At 39.6% G+C, this 18812-nt stretch overlaps 1 protein-coding gene across 1 annotated transcript in view; it reads right to left on the reverse strand.

Annotated features, from left to right (window-relative positions):
* The window catches only part of cacna1db (calcium channel, voltage-dependent, L type, alpha 1D subunit, b), a 325356-nt gene that overhangs the window by 77408 nt on the left and 229136 nt on the right, over positions 1 to 18812 (reverse strand). The window contains exons 30-33 of the mRNA XM_051921058.1: positions 18275 to 18358; positions 5023 to 5151; positions 1239 to 1304; positions 891 to 982 (exon numbers count right to left, since the gene is read on the reverse strand). Coding sequence (XP_051777018.1) covers positions 891 to 982; positions 1239 to 1304; positions 5023 to 5151; positions 18275 to 18358 — 371 coding nt within the window. The remainder of the gene's footprint in view (positions 1 to 890; positions 983 to 1238; positions 1305 to 5022; positions 5152 to 18274; positions 18359 to 18812) is intronic.

Genomic DNA, 18812 nt, shown 5'->3' on the forward strand with positions numbered 1-18812 from the left:
TTCATAAATGAAGAGTTTTTTTTATAAACTATGGGTACGGTCGCGGGTTTCTGCCTTTTGGGTCATGCAGGGTTGTGACTTATTGTTATATTCAATAGAAAAGGTTTGCATGCAGTTTGCAAAGTGTCTTGCAATGGTTCATGAAATTGCTCTGCTACAATTCTCCAAAGTGTACCCTACCTCCATCTGACAGTTGTCATGGACTAGCAGAAGGGCACAAAGACACTAAAAATGGCAAAATTGGGTTGTGAGATAAAAAAGTTTAAGAAACACTGCTTAAATGGATAATTGAAATCTTGTTGCAATCAGAAATCGGACAGCCTGCAAGCTACAATTTGGGTTTGTCCTTTTTAAAAACAAGTTAGATGGGGGAATGGGACACTACGGCCTAATGGAACTGTGACTACCTTTAACAACAAAAATGATTCCAAGAATGAAGGGCTATAAAAGAATGGTGCCCGGCAGGCCTATTAGATTACAGAATTAAAAGGTAAGAGGGACCACTTGTTGGTAGGACCAGGAAATGGTCTCACCTGACAGCCAAAAAGTACAAAATGTATACTTGCAGCCCTGCTACATAATTGTCATTTTATTTATATATTTATTTATCTTGGTTGTAATGTGCCAGTCCTAGTGGGACACCAATGCATTATTTTGTCTTAGTATGTTGTTTTCAGATGGTTCGTATTCCTGTTTTTCTTCCTCCGGTATGTTTTGGTTTTGAAAATACTTTCAAGCTTATTTTATTTAAAACTGATGAACATTTAACATTTACAATCAGAAATTGGCGGTTAGCGTTCAGCTAAAATAAATATACATATATTCTCCAAAACTAAGATAAAGACATGAACATATAATGAGAAAAGTCACATGAAATACCAAGCAAGTACCTGAAGAGCAGTAGGACAGCCTGTGGAAAAGTCTGGAAATTGTTGTTTCTGTTGATTTGGGTGTTGTCTATCATGGCAATTTTTCCAAAAATCTGATCAAGTAAATGAGAAAACAGAATAGTTATTGATCCGTTCACCGATGTCCAAGGCAGCTGGCTGAACTATAGTCTTTTGAATTGCACTGTCAAAAACATTAGAATGGCACTTGTCTGGCAGGACCAAACCCTTTTCTGGTGCTACTAAGCAGACCAGGACATAAACAGCCTTGGATTGTAGAGTCCATGTGCAACAACACTTTTCAAAAGTCAACATTATGTACCAGTTATGATTTATATGAACCCCATTTACCTGCATCCCGATGACAGCATAGATGAAAAACAGCATGGCGATGAGCAGAGCAACATATGGCAAAGCCTGCAGGGGAATAAAGAATAGTGAATTGCACTGAACTCTCCACTATGTAGAAGAAGCCAACACATGCTGTCTTTGAGCTTCTCTGTTCAAGTTTTTACCTGTGCACTGACAGGTTCTTTCCATCATGAAGAAGTACTACTGTATATTTCTGGTTTGTTTCAGCCATTTCATAGTTTAGAGGAAGATGCAGATGTGGTGGTTCTGTTAAAACTGAGTATTAGAGGTGTAGAGGTGATTGAACCATAACAGTGACTATAATATAATACACTTCTCAGTTTTTTGTAAAAGTGTGGATGCAAAGACTAAAACTGTTAAGTTTAACTTTGGTAGGATAATTTTTGAGCAGATGTGGCAAAGTCTGAGGATAGACTGGGATAAGCTTTTAAGTGTGGAAACAGCCATGGAGCAGTGGAACAGGTTTAAAAATGTTTTACATGTAATGAAGGACAGGTACATACCTAAATTTGGAATTAATAGGAACTTTAAACAAACTCCACAGTGGGTTAATAAAGAGTTAAAAAAGAGACTTCAAAGGAAAAAACTGCTTTATAAGGCATATAAGACTAATGACTGCAAAGTGAATCGTAGAGTGTATGAGAACATGAGGGCAACCATTAAGAAGGATATCGGGGAAGCTAAAAGACAGTTGGAGAGGAATATAGCAGATAAGGCGAAAGACGACCCTAAGAGATTCTTTCAGCATTTTAGTAGTAAAAGAACAGTCAAGGAGGAGGTCAAGTGCATCAGAAATTGTAAAGGGAAATTAAAAGATACAGACAGTGAAATAGTGGACACTCTAAACTTGCATTTTTCTGAGGTCTTCACAAGTGAGGAGGTGATAACCTCCCAGAGGTAAACAGGACTGTTAAGGAGGTACTGAGGGATTTGGAAATTGTAGAGGGAGAAGTACTGCTCAGATTAACTCTTTCAGGGCTGATGTTGACTTTTGTCAAAAGAAGGAGCTGACGATAATCTGTAATCAACTGTAAACTGTGACAAAACCAACCGTTACGTTTTAGTTAGACTCTCGTTGGTAGAAGGAAAGTTAGCTTCATTGGTTTTGACCGAGATTTCCTGCGCTCCCGTGGGTTGCAGGGCACAGACAATGGCAAAAATGGCACTGACATCTGGCGAGAGATCAAAGCAAATGCATAAAGCAAAATACTCCGTGGACAAAGTTTTGCCTGTTCTCTCTGAAATGGACTAAGACTTGTCAGACTCTGATTTTGATACAAGCGATCGAAAACGAATATGAGGTTTTGCAGCTAATCGTGGTGCTGAACAGGTTCATGTAGCTGACACAGCCTATGGCACTGTTCACTTGGGAGGACTGCCACTTAACAATGAAAAGAGGTAGAAACCAGATTGCAATCCACTGTGGCCGTGACTGCTGCTGCCGCCGCCCCATGCAGCCATGTGAACACAGCCTGGCAGCCTGCCTGCCACACAATCTTGGCAAACTGGCAGCCACAGCATGCAGCAACAGATGTTTTATATTGTCTAAAGCCATGGTGTTTCAGAAAATGATGTTTTTTGGAAAGAATATTCAGCCCTCAAAGAGGTAAATAGGCTGAAATCAAACAAATCACCAGGATTAGATAATATTTACCCTCAAGTTCTTAAGGAGGCTAGCAAATACATACAGAATATAAACCCTTGACGCATATTTTTAGGAAGTCACTGCGCACTGGGGAGATATCGAAGGACTGGAGAATTGCAAATAGTATCCTGTTATATAAAAAGGGCAACTGGGCAGATCCAAGCAACTATAGGCCAGTAAGCTTAGCATGTATTACAAATAGGAAGAAAAAATGTTAGGTTTGAATACATAATGGGAGGTCTGAAAATCAAGAGCACACCTTATGAGAAGGATTTAGGAGTCAAAGTGGACTCTAAGCTGTCGACTTCCAGATAGTGTTCAGAAGCCATTAAGAAAGCAAACAGAATGTTAAGTTTTATAGCATGATATGTGGAGTACAAGTCATAGGAGGTTCTGCTCAACCTTTATAATGCACTGGTGAGGTTTCATCTGGAGTACTGTGTGCAGTTTTGGTCTGGAGGCTACAAAATGGACACATCAGAGCTAGAGAAAGTCCAGAGAAGAGCGACTAGAGGATGAAGTTTGAATAAAGATTAAAAGAGCTGAGCCTATACAGTATAAGCTAAAGAAGATTAAGAGGTGACATGATTGAAGTGTTCAAAATTATGAAGGGAATTAGTCCAGTGGATTGAGACTGTTACTTTAAAATGAGTTCATCAAGAACATGGGGACGCAAACAAACATTAGGAAGTTCTTCTTTGTACAGAGAACCACAGACACCTGGAAGAAGCTACCAAGTAGTGTGGTAGGCAGTAAGACTTTAGGAACTTTCTAAACTAGATTTGATGTTTTTTTGGAATAATTAAGTGGATAGGACTGGTGAGCTTTGTTGAGCTGAATGGCCAGTTCTTATCTAAATTGTTCTAATGTTCTATAGTTCTACAATGGTTTGAATACAGTTCCTGTGGGTATATGTTGGTTATGCACAAAGAATTTGATTGTCTGGTGATTTTAAGATTTATTACTTTTTGAATTTAGAAATGCTTGTTGGGTTTGGGTGAAAACAAATGACAAAGTATTGATTCTTTCTGTAACATATTCATTTACTTTATTGTTTTACTTTGACGTTGCAGTAACCGTGTTTTAGTCAATGCTAGAAGCAATGTGCAGCTTCTAAAAGCACACATGGGGGGTCTTAAGGGAAAGAAACAGCCTTCGGTCTCTATCCTCTAATAGGAAAGACACACACGTATTTGGCTAAGAACTCGCATCATCATTTTAGAAACCCTGATTTCTAAACTGATTTATTAGCTTTCCTTTTACACATGTAAAAGGATCTGTATTGCCATAGACAATATGTCATTCAGTTACAGTTGAAGAAAAGCGGATGGTGAATGAAGCCAAGTGCAAAGTTAAGTGTATTGGAGAATTAACAGAACTTCATTAAGGTACTGAAAACTCAAATGTGCAACGAGGCATTTTAACCACCAGTCCCAAGTATAAAAGCACAGAGAACTATGTATTAAGGATGTAAATTTATTGTAACATATTATGGTATACACGTTTCAAGATAAAAGTTTCAAGTAAAGATTTTTAGTTTATCAGAAATAAAATATTATAGGTCAGTATGATATATATATTTCTGAAGTATAATAAGTTATAAAAATTGATATGGCACCTCCATTTACATCTTAAAACAGAAGCAGGAGACGCAGACTATGATCACTAATGTCATAATTTCTGTTGCCACATACCTTTAAATACAGATTCATGTCATTTGACAACTTGATTTATCCTGAGCAGGGTTGCATGGGGCTGGTGCCTATCCCAGCTAGCACAGGGTGCATGGCAGGAACAGTCCAATAGACAGGTTGGCAGTCCATCGCTGGACCTTTTAAATATACGGCTTATGGAAACCTTTAACATATTTTTTTTTAATTAAGAAGAAATTCCCAAATGCATTACCTGAAACTCTTGTCACTTTCAGGTTTGGGCCTTTTACAGGTGATAGTCTAAGACCATGCCAAGGTCGTGCAAAACTATTTACGGCAGGCTGTTAACCGTTAGTGATGGGATGGCTTTCTGTGCAGTCATTGACCTCATATCAAATGGTAACTGGAAACAAAATGCTGAGCAAGACATAAATATGACAACAAAACATAGAAAATACTGACTTACCTGAAAAGACTTTATGAATGTCCACAGGAGTGTTCGGATGCCTTCCCCTCGGCTCAGCAACTTGACTAACCGCATGACACGGAACAAGCGGAAAAACGTGATGGAGATCCTGGAGCTGTCCTCCGAGTTCTGGAGAGAATGAGGGTCATTCAAATGACAGAGAAAGAAACACATGCAGAGCGCACAGGCAGGCAGTGAGAAGAGGGCCAGTAATGCTTTAACAATAAGTCTTGGGGGCCTAACTTGCTTCACTTGGAGCAGAGGCCTTTTCCCCCTATATATTTTGCTTCATTAAATTGGCTGAGCGTTCTGTCTAAATTCAGAGACTAGACTCGATCATTTATGCTGAGAAAATTTTCTCTAACAAAGAAACTATGAATATTTTGCATGTTTTAACATACTATGAATTTTTCACATGGATTCCTAGAAAGGAAAATGAATCTATAATATAGTGTATATGCTAATGTTATCATAATTATTAATACATCTTCAATAAATCTTGGTATACTGAATATATGTACACTCTCTACATTATATCCTTTAATTCGTTATTGTCACCAAATGAGCAAGCAATGATGATTCTGACAACATTACATTCTAGGCAAAATATAATATTTATCTATCCAACCTTCTTCAGTACCCTCATATGGCACAATTAGTGTCACACGGTACTAGAGTCTAGTCTTGAGAATAATCAGTCTGGTCAGATTACATCTGCCAAAGCTTTCCACGCCAAACGTTAAAAGGCATGGTTACTTTCTTGTGCTCTGATTTTTCACATTTACGCTATTTTTTTTCATCCACTTTTATCCAAAATGACATACAAACCACAAAAGCTCAGTACAGTCCTTTCCATATTTCCACAACGCAACCCACATAAGTTAAGTGACTCACTCTGGGAGTCCATTTTTGGAACTAAACAATTAATGTTATGCTTTAAAATTCCAACCCCTCAACCAAATGAGGGCCACACTGCCTTCCTGATTTTAACAGAATTGCAGTTCCCCACATTCATGATAAATACTGTCCACTGGGTGTTTCAACTGTAATTTCAATATGACAGATAGACGCTGTGTGCGCTGCTGATTGATTGCTCAAAGCATTTACTAACTACGAACAACAGTTTCTAAATTCATTGGACTGCTTGTATATATTCTTCATCATATAGCCACCAGATGGTGAAACTTATTTTAAAGCACTGGCACTGACCAGGAAGTAAAGGCGAGAGATGGGAAGAAAGAGAGGAAACATGCTGAAGGCGCTTCCATACTTAACTGCATTGATCTGCGTAAGCATGGCTTTTTAATCAAGAAAACAAACTGGCATGCGCAATTCTGACATTTGCTTCTCAGAGCCAAGTTGGAATGTATGCAAGGGGCATGCACTGTCTGGCATGGGAATTTTTTAGGAAATATTACCATTATGCGGAACTTCCCATTGCATTCTCCATGAAAGAAAAGGGGTGTTTTGGGGGAAAAAACATGTAATATAAAACTGGTAAGAAGGAGTAAAAACAAACCAAACCAGTTAAAGCAGGTCCATACCAAAAAAAAAAAAAACAAATAAATAAAACACAAAAACCGAAGGGTAAAGACAAGGGGGGGTGGCATCTTACCCCTGACTCTCCTACCGGGGGACTTTCTGTTGGCTTTAAAATTAAAGATTTGCTTGTTAATGACAGAGCATGAGATGACAGAACAACTGAATCCTGCTTAGTCAGCCCATGCATGAAGCTAGCAACAGGACAAATCAGAAATCAAATTTTAGGGATACCTGTGGTGAAAAAATGCAATACTTCTTCAGAGGAAATTCAATAAATACAAAATGCTGTTGGGCTGCAACTACAATTCGTAGCTGATCTCCGTTGACTGAGCAAGTAAGAACACATTGCTGAGTTTCATTCCAATGAATTCCCTAATCAAATGCCATTTTTCTTAATTAAGAATGCAATTTATTCAAATTAATTTGATCAGTTCCTGCTGTCATTCTGTTGATTTAATATACTGTAAAGCAATTGTTAAGCCAGTTATGTCACCTTAGTGTGCTGTAATAAATTTCCATTCCTCTCTGTAGTTGTATTGGACATAATAAACAAACTCTAATAGCCACGGAATACCTTACACTATACAATCAGAAAAAAAGTATCTGACAGCTAATAGTAAGAACAATCTAAAGTACAGTAATCCCTCCTCCATCGCGGGGGTTGTGTTCCAGAGCCACCCGCGAAATAAGAAAATCCGCGAAGTAGAAACCATATGTTTATATGGTTATTTTTATATTGTCATGCTTGGGTCACAGATTTGCACAGAAACACAGGAGGTTGTAGAGAGACAGGAACGTTATTCAAACACTGCAAACAAACATTTGTCTCTTTTTCAAAAGTTTAAACTGTGCTCCATGACAAGACAGAGATGACAGTTCCGTCTCACAATTAAAAGAATGCAAACATATCTTCCTCTTCAAAGGAGTGCGTGTCAGGAGCAGTGACTGTCACAGAGATAGAGAGAAAAGCAAACAAATCAATAGGGCTGTTTGGCTTTTAAGTATGCGAAGCACCGCCGGTACAAAGCTGTTGAAGGCGGCAGCTCACACCCCCTCCGTCAGGAGCAGGGAGAGAGAGAGAGAGAGAAAAACAAACAGTCAGAAATCAATACGTGACCTTTGAGCTTTTAAGTATGCGAAGCACCGTGCAACATGTCGCTTCACGAAGCAGCTGCACAGAAGGTAGCAACGTGAAGATAATCTTTCAGCATTTTTAGACGAGCGTCCGTATCGTCTAGGTGTGCGAACAGCCCCCCTGCTCAATCCCCCTACGTCAGGATCAGAGAAAGTCAGCGCAAGAGAGAGAGAGAGAAAAGTAAGTTGGGTTTCTTCTCAGCCATCTGCCAATAGTGTCCCTTGTATGAAATCAACTGGGCAAACCAACTGAGGAAGCATGTACCAGAAATTAAAAGACCCATTGTCCGCAGAAATCCGCGAACCAGCAAAAAATCTGCGATATATATTTAAATATGCTTACATATAAAATCCGCGATAGAGTGAAGCCGCAAAAGGCGAAGCGCGATATAGCGAGGGATTACTGTACATTTTTTTTAAATTTAATTAAGCGTACTAAGCTAGAGAGCTTAGATCAGTACCCTCTCTTCTCTCTGTTGTGCCTCTGATTGCTAACATTTAGTATCACCAAGCTCAGAGTACTGCCCATTAGATATGTCATAAGAACCAATACCTCTGTACCAAATAAAAACCAAAATTCCAAAAACAGAAGAGTACTAGCTTTTGGACAGTATCGGTAGTACAGAGTGAAAGTCAGTACTGCACTCATGTGTGACTTCAAACAGACAACTTACTACAGAAGGCACACATGAGAAAAACGGAATACAGAGGGAATACATGAAAAAACATAAACTATATGAAAGTGGTCCACAGTTGTGACGATACAGCTTACATCAACACATGTTGGAAAGAAAGTCATGTAATAAAGGAAAATAGTTGACATTTATTCTCTGATCGCAATGAGCATGTCTACAGATTTCAGTCCAAGTACTCATTCATTTTCTAAGTGACATATATAGTTCTGGGTCATGAAGGAAACTTCACATGTATCCACAATTACACATATAGGACTCTGGGATAAGGGAGGAAACTGCACACTGGCAATTCTAACAGATATAGCAGCAAGTAAAAATCGTTGCGTGTTTCAATTAAGTGGCTATTTGGCTTTGTGTTCACTCTGAGCCAGCGTGTGGGGTAAGCCAATGAGGCGATTGCCTCAGGTGGCATTTTCGTGTAACTTTTGTTGCACTGGTAATCGTAATGTTATCAGTTCGAATCCTGTAAACGCCAAAAGTGACTCTACTTCGTTGGGCCCTCGAGCCAAGGCCCTTAACCTGCAATTGCTCAGTCCTGGGTATGACGTTAATCTGCATCCAGCCCTGCATGTAGGCCCTCCAACCTGCAGGGAAATCTTGGGGGTTGGTGGCAGAATTGGCACTCCAGCCACCATTAAAAACTTCTCACTGTTCAGTGTGGCATTGCATGGATGCACTCGGGTCCTAATCTGGGATCCTGAGTTGATTTGTCATGCGGTGGGTGTTGCAATGCGATATGACATAACATTAAAAAAAATACATATATGAAATCCAAAATATCCAAGTTATGCTTTAAGTCAAGTGCTGTTGCAATTTACTTGTGCTCACTCAATGTTGATATTATTTCAGCTCTGATTTACTCATTTAATAATTTGCCTTTCATAAGCTTATTCTTGTTTTTTATGTAGCAGCTGCTACCTACTCCATAATTTTCCTGAAGTATCCTCCTTTTTAATTTTGGGTTAATTTTTGTAGATATTCGATTGTTAAAAAAAAAAAATCACTGATTATTTAAAAACAGAGGTCATCTGCAATTTCACAATTAATCTCAAAGTATAGTTTATGTCATTAAAAATAATAAACCAAATGAAACAATATTTATAAGCAATTTTCTGACTCATAAATAATTTTAAATAGTTACAGGGTTAATGGTATAAAAAAACTTTGCCTTCACTCACCTGTGAATAGACGCATTAGCCTAAACATAAACTGGAACAAGACAGTGACAGCAAGGACTAGCGCCAGGTTAAGGAACTGTTCAGAATGAAAATCAGCAATAACGGTGGACAGAGACAAAGAGCCACTGATTTGATTCTCTTGCTACTCTGAGTATTGTTCAAACATCTGACATACCAGCAAAGGTAAGAGCATTGCAGTTACACCCCCCGTTTTGACATGGTGGTCTGTGGTATCCGAACTGATTTTTCACCCCCAAATAAAACAATCATTTTCATCCAATATAGTGCCCAAAATGTGCCGAAGGAGCTCTCCTGCTTGCAAGGCTAACATCCCCAAGGCAGCAGGAAGGACTTCTGCATTACCTTTGCTAGTGAACCTTGTACTCTGTGGTTGTGAGGTTATGTAGTGAGTGAGTGGGATAATGGGATAGGCAGCCCACAGGAAACATCAGTTCCCTGGTGTTTGAAAGGAAAAACCTACTTGCAAGAAGCATGCAAAACAAGTCACTAGTTACTGGAGGTTTTTCTTTCAGCATAGCAGCAGCACGTGCAGTTCTCACTTTTTGGTGGTGTTCATTTTCAGTAGGCAAGATTAAATCCCGTAATGGCGTCACTGTGCAGACCAGTGCAGTTAAGTTGAAGCCTTTGGCCTCAATTACTAGCATACCATATACCTCAGGTACCTGGATGAATTATCCACAGACCTGTCTGTCCCCTACGAACGATCTTCTTAAGTTAAAAGAGCTGACTAAAAAAAAAAACAAAAAAACAAAACAAAAAAAAAAAAAAACACAAGAAACAAGACAGTACAAAATCCAGACTCATCAATGAACCTGTCAAAAATCCTGACAGGTTTCTCTTTTGTACTCTCACAGTATTTATCTTAAAACCATAGAACCTGACTGTACAGATGTAGTAAGCAGGTCCCTAGAATATGGTGCCGTGCAGTACTACTCTGCTACTATAATTGGGCACACGGAAATACACCGTAACCTCAGTGTAACGTAAGAGCAAAAGAAAAAACAAAACAGTAGGCTCTTTAGAAAACAGCAATGGATGTTGGAGCTACTGAAGCACTAATAGTTTCTGTCAGGTTTTCCAAGATCCAGCCCTCGTAACCAGGTGAGCCTGGAGTTTGCAAGTAGAGCTGGCTAAGCCCTGCAGAGTGAAATGTAAAGAAAACTCAAGGGCACATTTGTTCTGGCATCCCTAGTAGTGCTGTTCATTTGGCTTTCTTTGTTTCTTAATTCAGAAACCCTCTCGTGAGAATGTAATCCACATGTTGCTGCAAATCTTTTTTTCTGGGATCCACCTGAGAGGCTGCTCTGCCATGAACAGATGAAAGGTAAGGAAGTTAGCTCTCTCGGTGTTGCCTTCCTTCATCCCACTCTCACCACTGATTCAACTGCATTAGAAGCAGTAACATTTTATGCTGTTCCAGCTCGTTTTTCTTCCTTTGCTCCTCCCAGTGTATCCCAGATACATAACGTACATAAACACACACACATGCAAGAATAAACTGTGGTGGAGGACTGGCTGACCACACTTTGCAAACTGCAGAACACTGAATGCATTCATCATACTCCATTATAAGCAGGAGTCAGCCTTAAGAAAATGAAAAAGTGACCGATAAAGGACTTAATGTTGGCAGTAAGAGCACAGGCTGTGGTGTCACATAAAGCATGGCAAAGCCAAAGGCTGGCAATAGTGGTGGCACACAGAGACACTGCAAGCTACAAGGACTAACCGGCGGTGTAGGAGCACGAACGGAGGGGCCCAAAGCCATCTACAAGGAACATGAGGAAGACAAACAAATGTGAGTTATACAAAGCAAAGGGAGGCAGAACATTTACCTCCACTGTACGCCCAAAATTCTGTCACGGCAACACACAAGGCAAGGAAGGGAGGGAGTGGGGCGGAGGTGGTCCATTCAGGAGTTGGTGGATGATGAGGGGTGCAGGCGAGGGATTTTGGTGTTTGTCCATGCAGTATCAGGAAACACAGCATGCATATGGATAATGGAAAACAAAAAAAAAAAAACAAAACAGAGAATTAACATTGGCACACATGCTCACAACTCTTACACCTTTGTATCATGAGCTACAAAGATTTCAAGGGGAAATCCCAAATGAAGAAGATAAAAGTTGGCTTAGTAGAAAGAACGCTGAGGACATTCTTTAACAATATCGGAATACAATTATCTCACACCTTGACTGGGGAAGCCATGTGTAGCTCCTGTTAGATGCGGACAACAGACATTGGCTTTGATTGGGCATCTCCAGAAAGCTTAGAGGTCTCCATCTTGCAGCACTGCCTAACTGGCATTCAGGACAACCAGACAGGAACAAGTCAGATGACGTTCTTTCCCGTCATTCATTACTTGCATTCATTTAAGAGAGGCTGTTGGCTTTTCCTAACAAGTGTTTGTTATAGCATTGAGGGTGCCATTAATGTTGTGGTTAGTCACAAAGGAGAGTTAGTATCCATCTCCCACAGCAAATCAGGGATTAAAAAATCCACACACATATATACAGTAACTGGGATCACGTGGTCTTACACTACTTCTACAAGTCATTGTACCTGCCTGAAAGAAAAAACACTCACTAATGAGACCGTAGGAAAAAATGCATGTATATGGTGTTTCAGAATTTTGATGACTGTGACTTTGGGGCCAATTAGACAAAAAAATTCTATACGTGGTAAATAAATTGCAATTTAACTTGGTATAGTCTTATTGATTGTTTTAAAAAGAGTATATTTTATTATAGTTTGTAGGTAGAGTGAATTGTACCACTCTTCAGAGTAATGCAACCTTTAATAATGAATGTTTACTAAAGAAAGCAATATTCTACCATTCTAAGGATTACTGTATATCAGTTTCCTGCAGTGAACATTTCATTAAGACTGTACGTTGTAATTTGTTTACTTGCAGTTAAAATTGTGCACGAAATAACAGAAGGCTTCCATCAATCTTTCAGACTAGTTCAAAAAATGTTGCAACATTTCTTGACATATTTAGCATGTGTTTATGGTCTGGAAAACTTCAAAAATTCTCTGATGCACAAGCCTTACGTGTGTGCTATCTGAGCTGAACTTTTTGTTTCCCTTTTGTAATGAAATGTAAAAGTAAGAAAAAGTAAAGTGTAGAAGAGAAGAAGAAGGAAAAGTGCAAATGGAGGAGGAATAGCACTTAGTGCTTCCTTTCACTACTGTGTGCGCTTGTGCACAATGCCAAGATGTCCTCACCAAAGGTCAAGGTGGACACTAGTTGACCAGGTCAGGCATGCTTGCAGGAAAATCTGCCACTGTCTGTCTGGCCTAAGACATCACTCGCTTTAGCCACATGGTGGCTATAAAGGAAATTGCTGTTCCGTACAACAAAGAAAGACAATCCAAAAAATCAAGCAATCATCCATGCATAGTGTTTGTTATATTGTTAGAAAATAGGTCATCCAAAATTTTACATGGTCTTGCTAAATAAAGACTATGTGAATTGAAAACTTGGCAGGTAAAACATCTAGGGGTGTCCAAAGAACCCAGAAACCACTGGGTTTACAGCTGCAAGTGAATGCCACCCCTAAGGAGTTAGCATGGGGTTTCTATGAAAGCTATTCATTCATCTCTGTTTCTGTTTTGCTTGCTTCACCTGCCAGTCAAGACCAGAAAAAAAGTTAGATGACCCAGACAGAGGTGTCTACACATGGAAAACCATCAAAACAAGCAAACCAGAGATTTGCTCTTTGCATACTTGCCTCTAAGATTTTCTAGAAAACAGAATGAATAAAAATCAAATTAGATTTCAATAGTGGAACGTCACTCTCAACAGCCATCCGAACACACAAGACATAATGGACAAGACACAAAACTGTGAAGGGAATGAAAACCAAACTAAAGGAGATGAGAGCAGCCACAAACAGGGTCAGCAGATATGAAGTAAATACAAATGGGATCTGAAAGTGACACCACACCATAAAGGCAGGGATGCATAAGTGTAGACTGAGACTCCAAAATCAGTAGAAGGCTGCCCTCTGATCTGGTTGCCAAGTGAAGAGTTGGATAGCCGCAGAAGAACAGGCCACCATCACGTATGGTCATTGGTCTCCCCACAGTTTGCTGCTTCATTACTGTTTCCAGGCAATCTGCACAAAGAACCCTGACTTAACATTAGCCTCCTGCTATGTTGAAGCCTTCTTACAATGTTCACGATTGTTCCAAAATCTCAGAATTTCTTGTACCAAGTTTGAGGGATCTTCTGTAGAGTAGACTCTCATATATGTAGACAAAGAGTACCAGAATGCCTTCTCAAGTATGGACCTGGCATTCCACCTTAAGATTTGCAATAGATTTGTGAACCCATAATTTGGAGAACTTAACAACTTATGGAGGATCCTCAAGATCTTAACATGCAACTCCTCACCTGGATAACTTTATGATGAGAGAAACTGTAACATGGCCTAAATAATCTTATGCACTTAAATGTAAACCTTATGACACTAAGAACATTAAGGGAAACCTGTAAGCAGGAGCCAGTCATGTGACGTGACCTTTCATGTCACATCTGGGTAATTGTAATGGGCAATGGTACTCCGGCCCACCCTACACATCTGCAAACCATAAACAGAAATCCCCGTCCTCATAAATTTGAGAACTAAACCCAACCCAGCAGTTATTTCTTTCAGACATAAGCACAATACTTTTCTCAGTTATTTTTTAATTAACAAAAGCCATTACTTACATTAACTTCTGTGATTGCAATGTCAACGACGCTACCGACAACAATTAAGGCATCAAACGTGTTCCATGCGTCGGTAAAATAGTGCTGTTAGTGCAAACAACCAGGGAAAACAGGAGAAATGGAGAGAGAGAAATGGAAACAAAGGAAGGAAAACAGGACAACATAAAAAAAGAGAAAGATGTTAAAGAAGTTACAGAAGCCGAGCCAGCACACTCAAAGATTGGCGTAGGAAAGAGCAATTGCAAACATTTGGATGCTGAGTCTGTGGAAAATGAAAACAGGTGTCCATATCCCATCTGATTAAACTGCCGAGGTGCCCTCATCAGTGGGACACAATGATATAGGCGTCCTTGAGAATATAATTGGGAGCTCCTAATTACAAGACTGACATCACAGTACTCTTAAAGTCTACAGACATGAAGGCCTGGCTGTTATTTGGTGTTACAACAAATTCTAGGTTTTTTTGTTAGGTACCATGTGATGATGCCACTGAAAACTGATGTACAAAATAAAGAATTAGTGAATTGCGCAAGCAGGACATAGGCTTTGTAAGATGTATACACAAACGGAAGTTCGATTGTCAATTGTGGAACATAAGTGAAAAAGCAACTCAAAAATGAGCATTTTTTTGCAAGTATGTATCTATCACTTTTCACCTTTGAGAGTAGCCCCGTATCTTTGTGATGGTCTGACTGCAACACGTCAAAATGTATGTGCAGAACTGCTATTCTTTATGACAGACAAATTCTTCACACAGGATCCCTGTGTGTGTGAGAGAGACTGTAAGCAACTCTGGACAAGGAGCCAGTTCATTACAGGATATCCGTGAAAATGTAACAACATCAAACTTATATACTGATTTCACTCCACTGTCCCTAAAAAGGCATGGTCAGGTGTCAGTGTTGCAGCCTAAAACCTACTAAAAACCTGCACAAAAAGCTTAAAAAATATGCCACTCAGCAATGTCTTCTATGGAGTCTCTCTTTAGTCCAGTCTCTCCAGGAGGGTCTGGCTATAGATATCAAGTGGAAGACCCCTCTGTGGGCTGTTCCAGCCACAGGTCCCAGTGTTGTCATTTAGAGGCCTATGGCTGGAGGTGAGAAGGGCTGAGTCTTGGCAAGGGGATATTTTGAAAATGTGAAATTTGGTAAGTGTCCAGGTTTGAAACATTGGTTTAGTGGATAAACATGCTGTATGTGTGCAACGTAAAGGCAGATAGAGACGCGGAATAAATAAATACTGTATATTCTCGCATTTAAGTTCTCCCGCAGATAAGTCGGGGCTTGATTTTACAGTATAATTTTCCAGTGTATAATTTCTGCATGCTAACGCCCACCTGAGACAGTAACCACGGAGTACACTGCCTTTTTTTTCTATGTGGGTGCGGCAATGTGCTGTATCAGTGCATGCTCTTAACCTCTCTCTGTCTCACTCTCTATTGTGCCTACGTGACCACACGGTAATAATCGAACTGTTCCGAAGCGATGTTTGCACTGATTTGTGTTTTGTTTATCTCACACCCTCATACAACTTTATTGTAAGAGCAACCCTTATCTACGATGGAGCGTTCGATGAGAAGAAAATATGAAGCAGGTTTTAAATTAAAAGTCATTGAAGTGTCGACAAAAATTGGTAAATGCACGGCCATGCAACAAAATTTGACGTGTCTGAGAAACTGATGCAAGTTTGAAGGAGGGAAGAAGATGTAAAAAAAAAAAAAAAAAAAACACTAAGTGTCGTATTTTTGAACAGGAGTATAAGTCAAGGTCTGATTTGATGATTTTTCAGGTTTCAAGACCCGACTTATATGCGAGTATATACGGTAAATAAATATATGTAGTTGAATTTTACTAAAAATTTAATGAGTGTATGACTTTAATAACATAAGACTGTTTATAATTTCTTTATTTGGACTCCAGACTCCTTAAAACCAGTTATACTGCGTGTGTTAAATGAGCTAAATAGAAAATGTAGAAATAGCAAACTTATTTAAGTCAAGTTAATTTATGAAATTAGGTTTCACTGGATAGCTTAAATAATTTACTTGTTTGTTTGTTTTTATTATGCTCAGCATCCATATCTGCTTTAACATGCACACATATATTTATTCACTAAGCCCATGTTTTTGTCCTGGGGACCCACTTCTCCACTTCACACCTTAGCCAGAGGCACCTTGAATAACATCACACGGTCCAGGTCTGTCTCAAGTGGTCTGTAGCCAGACTTTGATGGCATGATGGGATTCTCTTGGCCACTATGTAGGAAGGGAAGGTGACTCTGTTAATGTTTATCAATGGAAAATATAAGCAGGTGTTTCATAGTGTAGCACAGTTTTGGTCTTTGCTTCATCAGTGTAAGTGCCATAGGGTAATAAGGTCCACCTTGACCATTTTTTATGTTTTATGTCTTCAATTATGATGTCACATGTTATTATCTGTCACCACTTATAAGCAATGGTGGCTGTCTGCAGAAGCCTAGGCACCATCACAATCTCCTCCACTTTTATGTGCGGCATTTTAACTATGGTAGTGATCCATAGTGCTGCTTCAAAAGCAAAATAACATGTAATTTTAAGAGAGACCTTCTAAGCTAAGCTAAGCTTCTGACCTTCTGAGCTGCAACCATGCCAATTTTCATAATGAATTCCTGCAGGAACTCTTGTAATGGTCTGCACTCCTAAACTGGGTCATATCTTACAGGTTGACAAGCATTAGAGCATTCTAAATTACAACTTTGCCTGTGAAAGGGGGTGATATGGTGGTGAGTAAATGTATAAAAGTTGCCTCCTTCACTATGACATCTGCTGCGTTTAAGTGGCTCTCCTCCTGCATTTCAGGTCAACTCATCTTAACTATCCTGGACAAAATTCCATCCCCTTATGAAGGACAGACTGCATCACTCACTAGCATCATAAATATGAGACTTTGAAGCACATGATTGTTGTCTGGCATATGACAATATATTAACTAGTATACAAACACATATATGACGGGCAGTGAAAAAGTTCCCAGAATTGTGATATAGCGGGAGAGTAAGAGATCAGATTACACACACATTGTTGTGGAGGGGTGCGCAGCACGTCTGTAGACCAGTTGCAAAAGGATTAGTTTCGGTGTGTAGTATTGTTTTAATTACCATTTGATTTAGACATGTGCATAGTCATTTGGCGCAATGTAGCAGTTCGAACAATGTGCTAACATTAAGTTTATGTGCAAATTGGGGACTCGTACGCTAGTGTCACTGCAGCACTAAGCTGGAGTATCTAACGCTAGTATGAACAATGAACGCTAGTAGACTCAAAAGGCATCTGCACACCAGGAGTCCCTAGGACGCTGAAACACGAAATTCATACACTGTATATAACTGACAGATCTCAAGCCATTTCATGCTGTCATTGTGCAACAGGCTTCAATGCTTCCTTTAGAATGCAACGTCACTTTGTTATGGTGCCATCTGGGTGCTCACATTGCAAAACAGGAAAATGTTGCCAACCCTACTTGGAGAGACGGAAGGCAACTGAGAGTTTGGTTAGCTGTTTTTTTTTTGGTTTTTCATCAGACCTCTCTTTATTTATCCTGCTACTGTGTATGTGCCGTGTAAGCTGATTGGAGACAGTACACAAATTCCAATTTGTTGGAGCTCTTTTGGTGCTGGTGAAAGAGCTGCTTGAAAGGTGAAAATCCAATAAAACATGCTTGAATTTACGGTACTGTATATTTTTTGACACTTTCTTGATGAATATTATAGTCATCCCTCCCATAATTTTCTCACGGCTCCCCCTGTTTTCCTTTCACAGAAACAGCAACATCTGCAGTTGTCCAATCATCCACCTTCCCCAAGCTGTTAAGAAAATAAAGCAAATTGAGTTTAGGACAGTGAAAGTGAGCCCAAAGTAAAGAAACCCAAAGTTGGCACCCATTGTTTCATCCAGAAGAGCAGATAGGGGAGAGGGAGAGGAGTATACTCACATCTATTTCACTGAGCACGATGTCTACAATGCTGCCAATAACGACGAGGGCATCAAACACGTTCCAGGCATCCCCAAAATAACCCTACATGGAGGGGGCAGGTGCAAATGATGGCATTACACATAGCAAAACACAGATGATGGGAACACTTGATGTGAAAAACTCCTTCACCTTGTGGACCAGATTATGGGTGCTGGGTATCTGCTGCCCACCAATCAGGTACCACATGGGATTGTCATTCATAAATGGATTCTATTGTATTTCAACTAATGATTTCCCTACTTAGTCACCAAGAATACATGTGACAGTGCTAAGGAGTGTTGCACAAGAAGTTGCTAGACATGCAAATGTTACAATTATTACTTAAAGATGTAAGAATGACAGCTGGCCTTCCTGAAGAGAATGAAAAAAAAATGGTGAACATCACCAGCCTCCTTTAGACAGTCTGGCAGTGTTATGTTACAAGTATCAGCTTTATGCAACTGTCATAGAGCACAAATCAGTTATCATGCAAAAAACGTTAGCTGAAAGAGGAAAA

This window comes from Erpetoichthys calabaricus, chromosome 18, assembly GCF_900747795.2.
Source record: "Erpetoichthys calabaricus chromosome 18, fErpCal1.3, whole genome shotgun sequence".
Classification (NCBI taxonomy): Eukaryota; Metazoa; Chordata; class Cladistia; order Polypteriformes; family Polypteridae; genus Erpetoichthys; species Erpetoichthys calabaricus.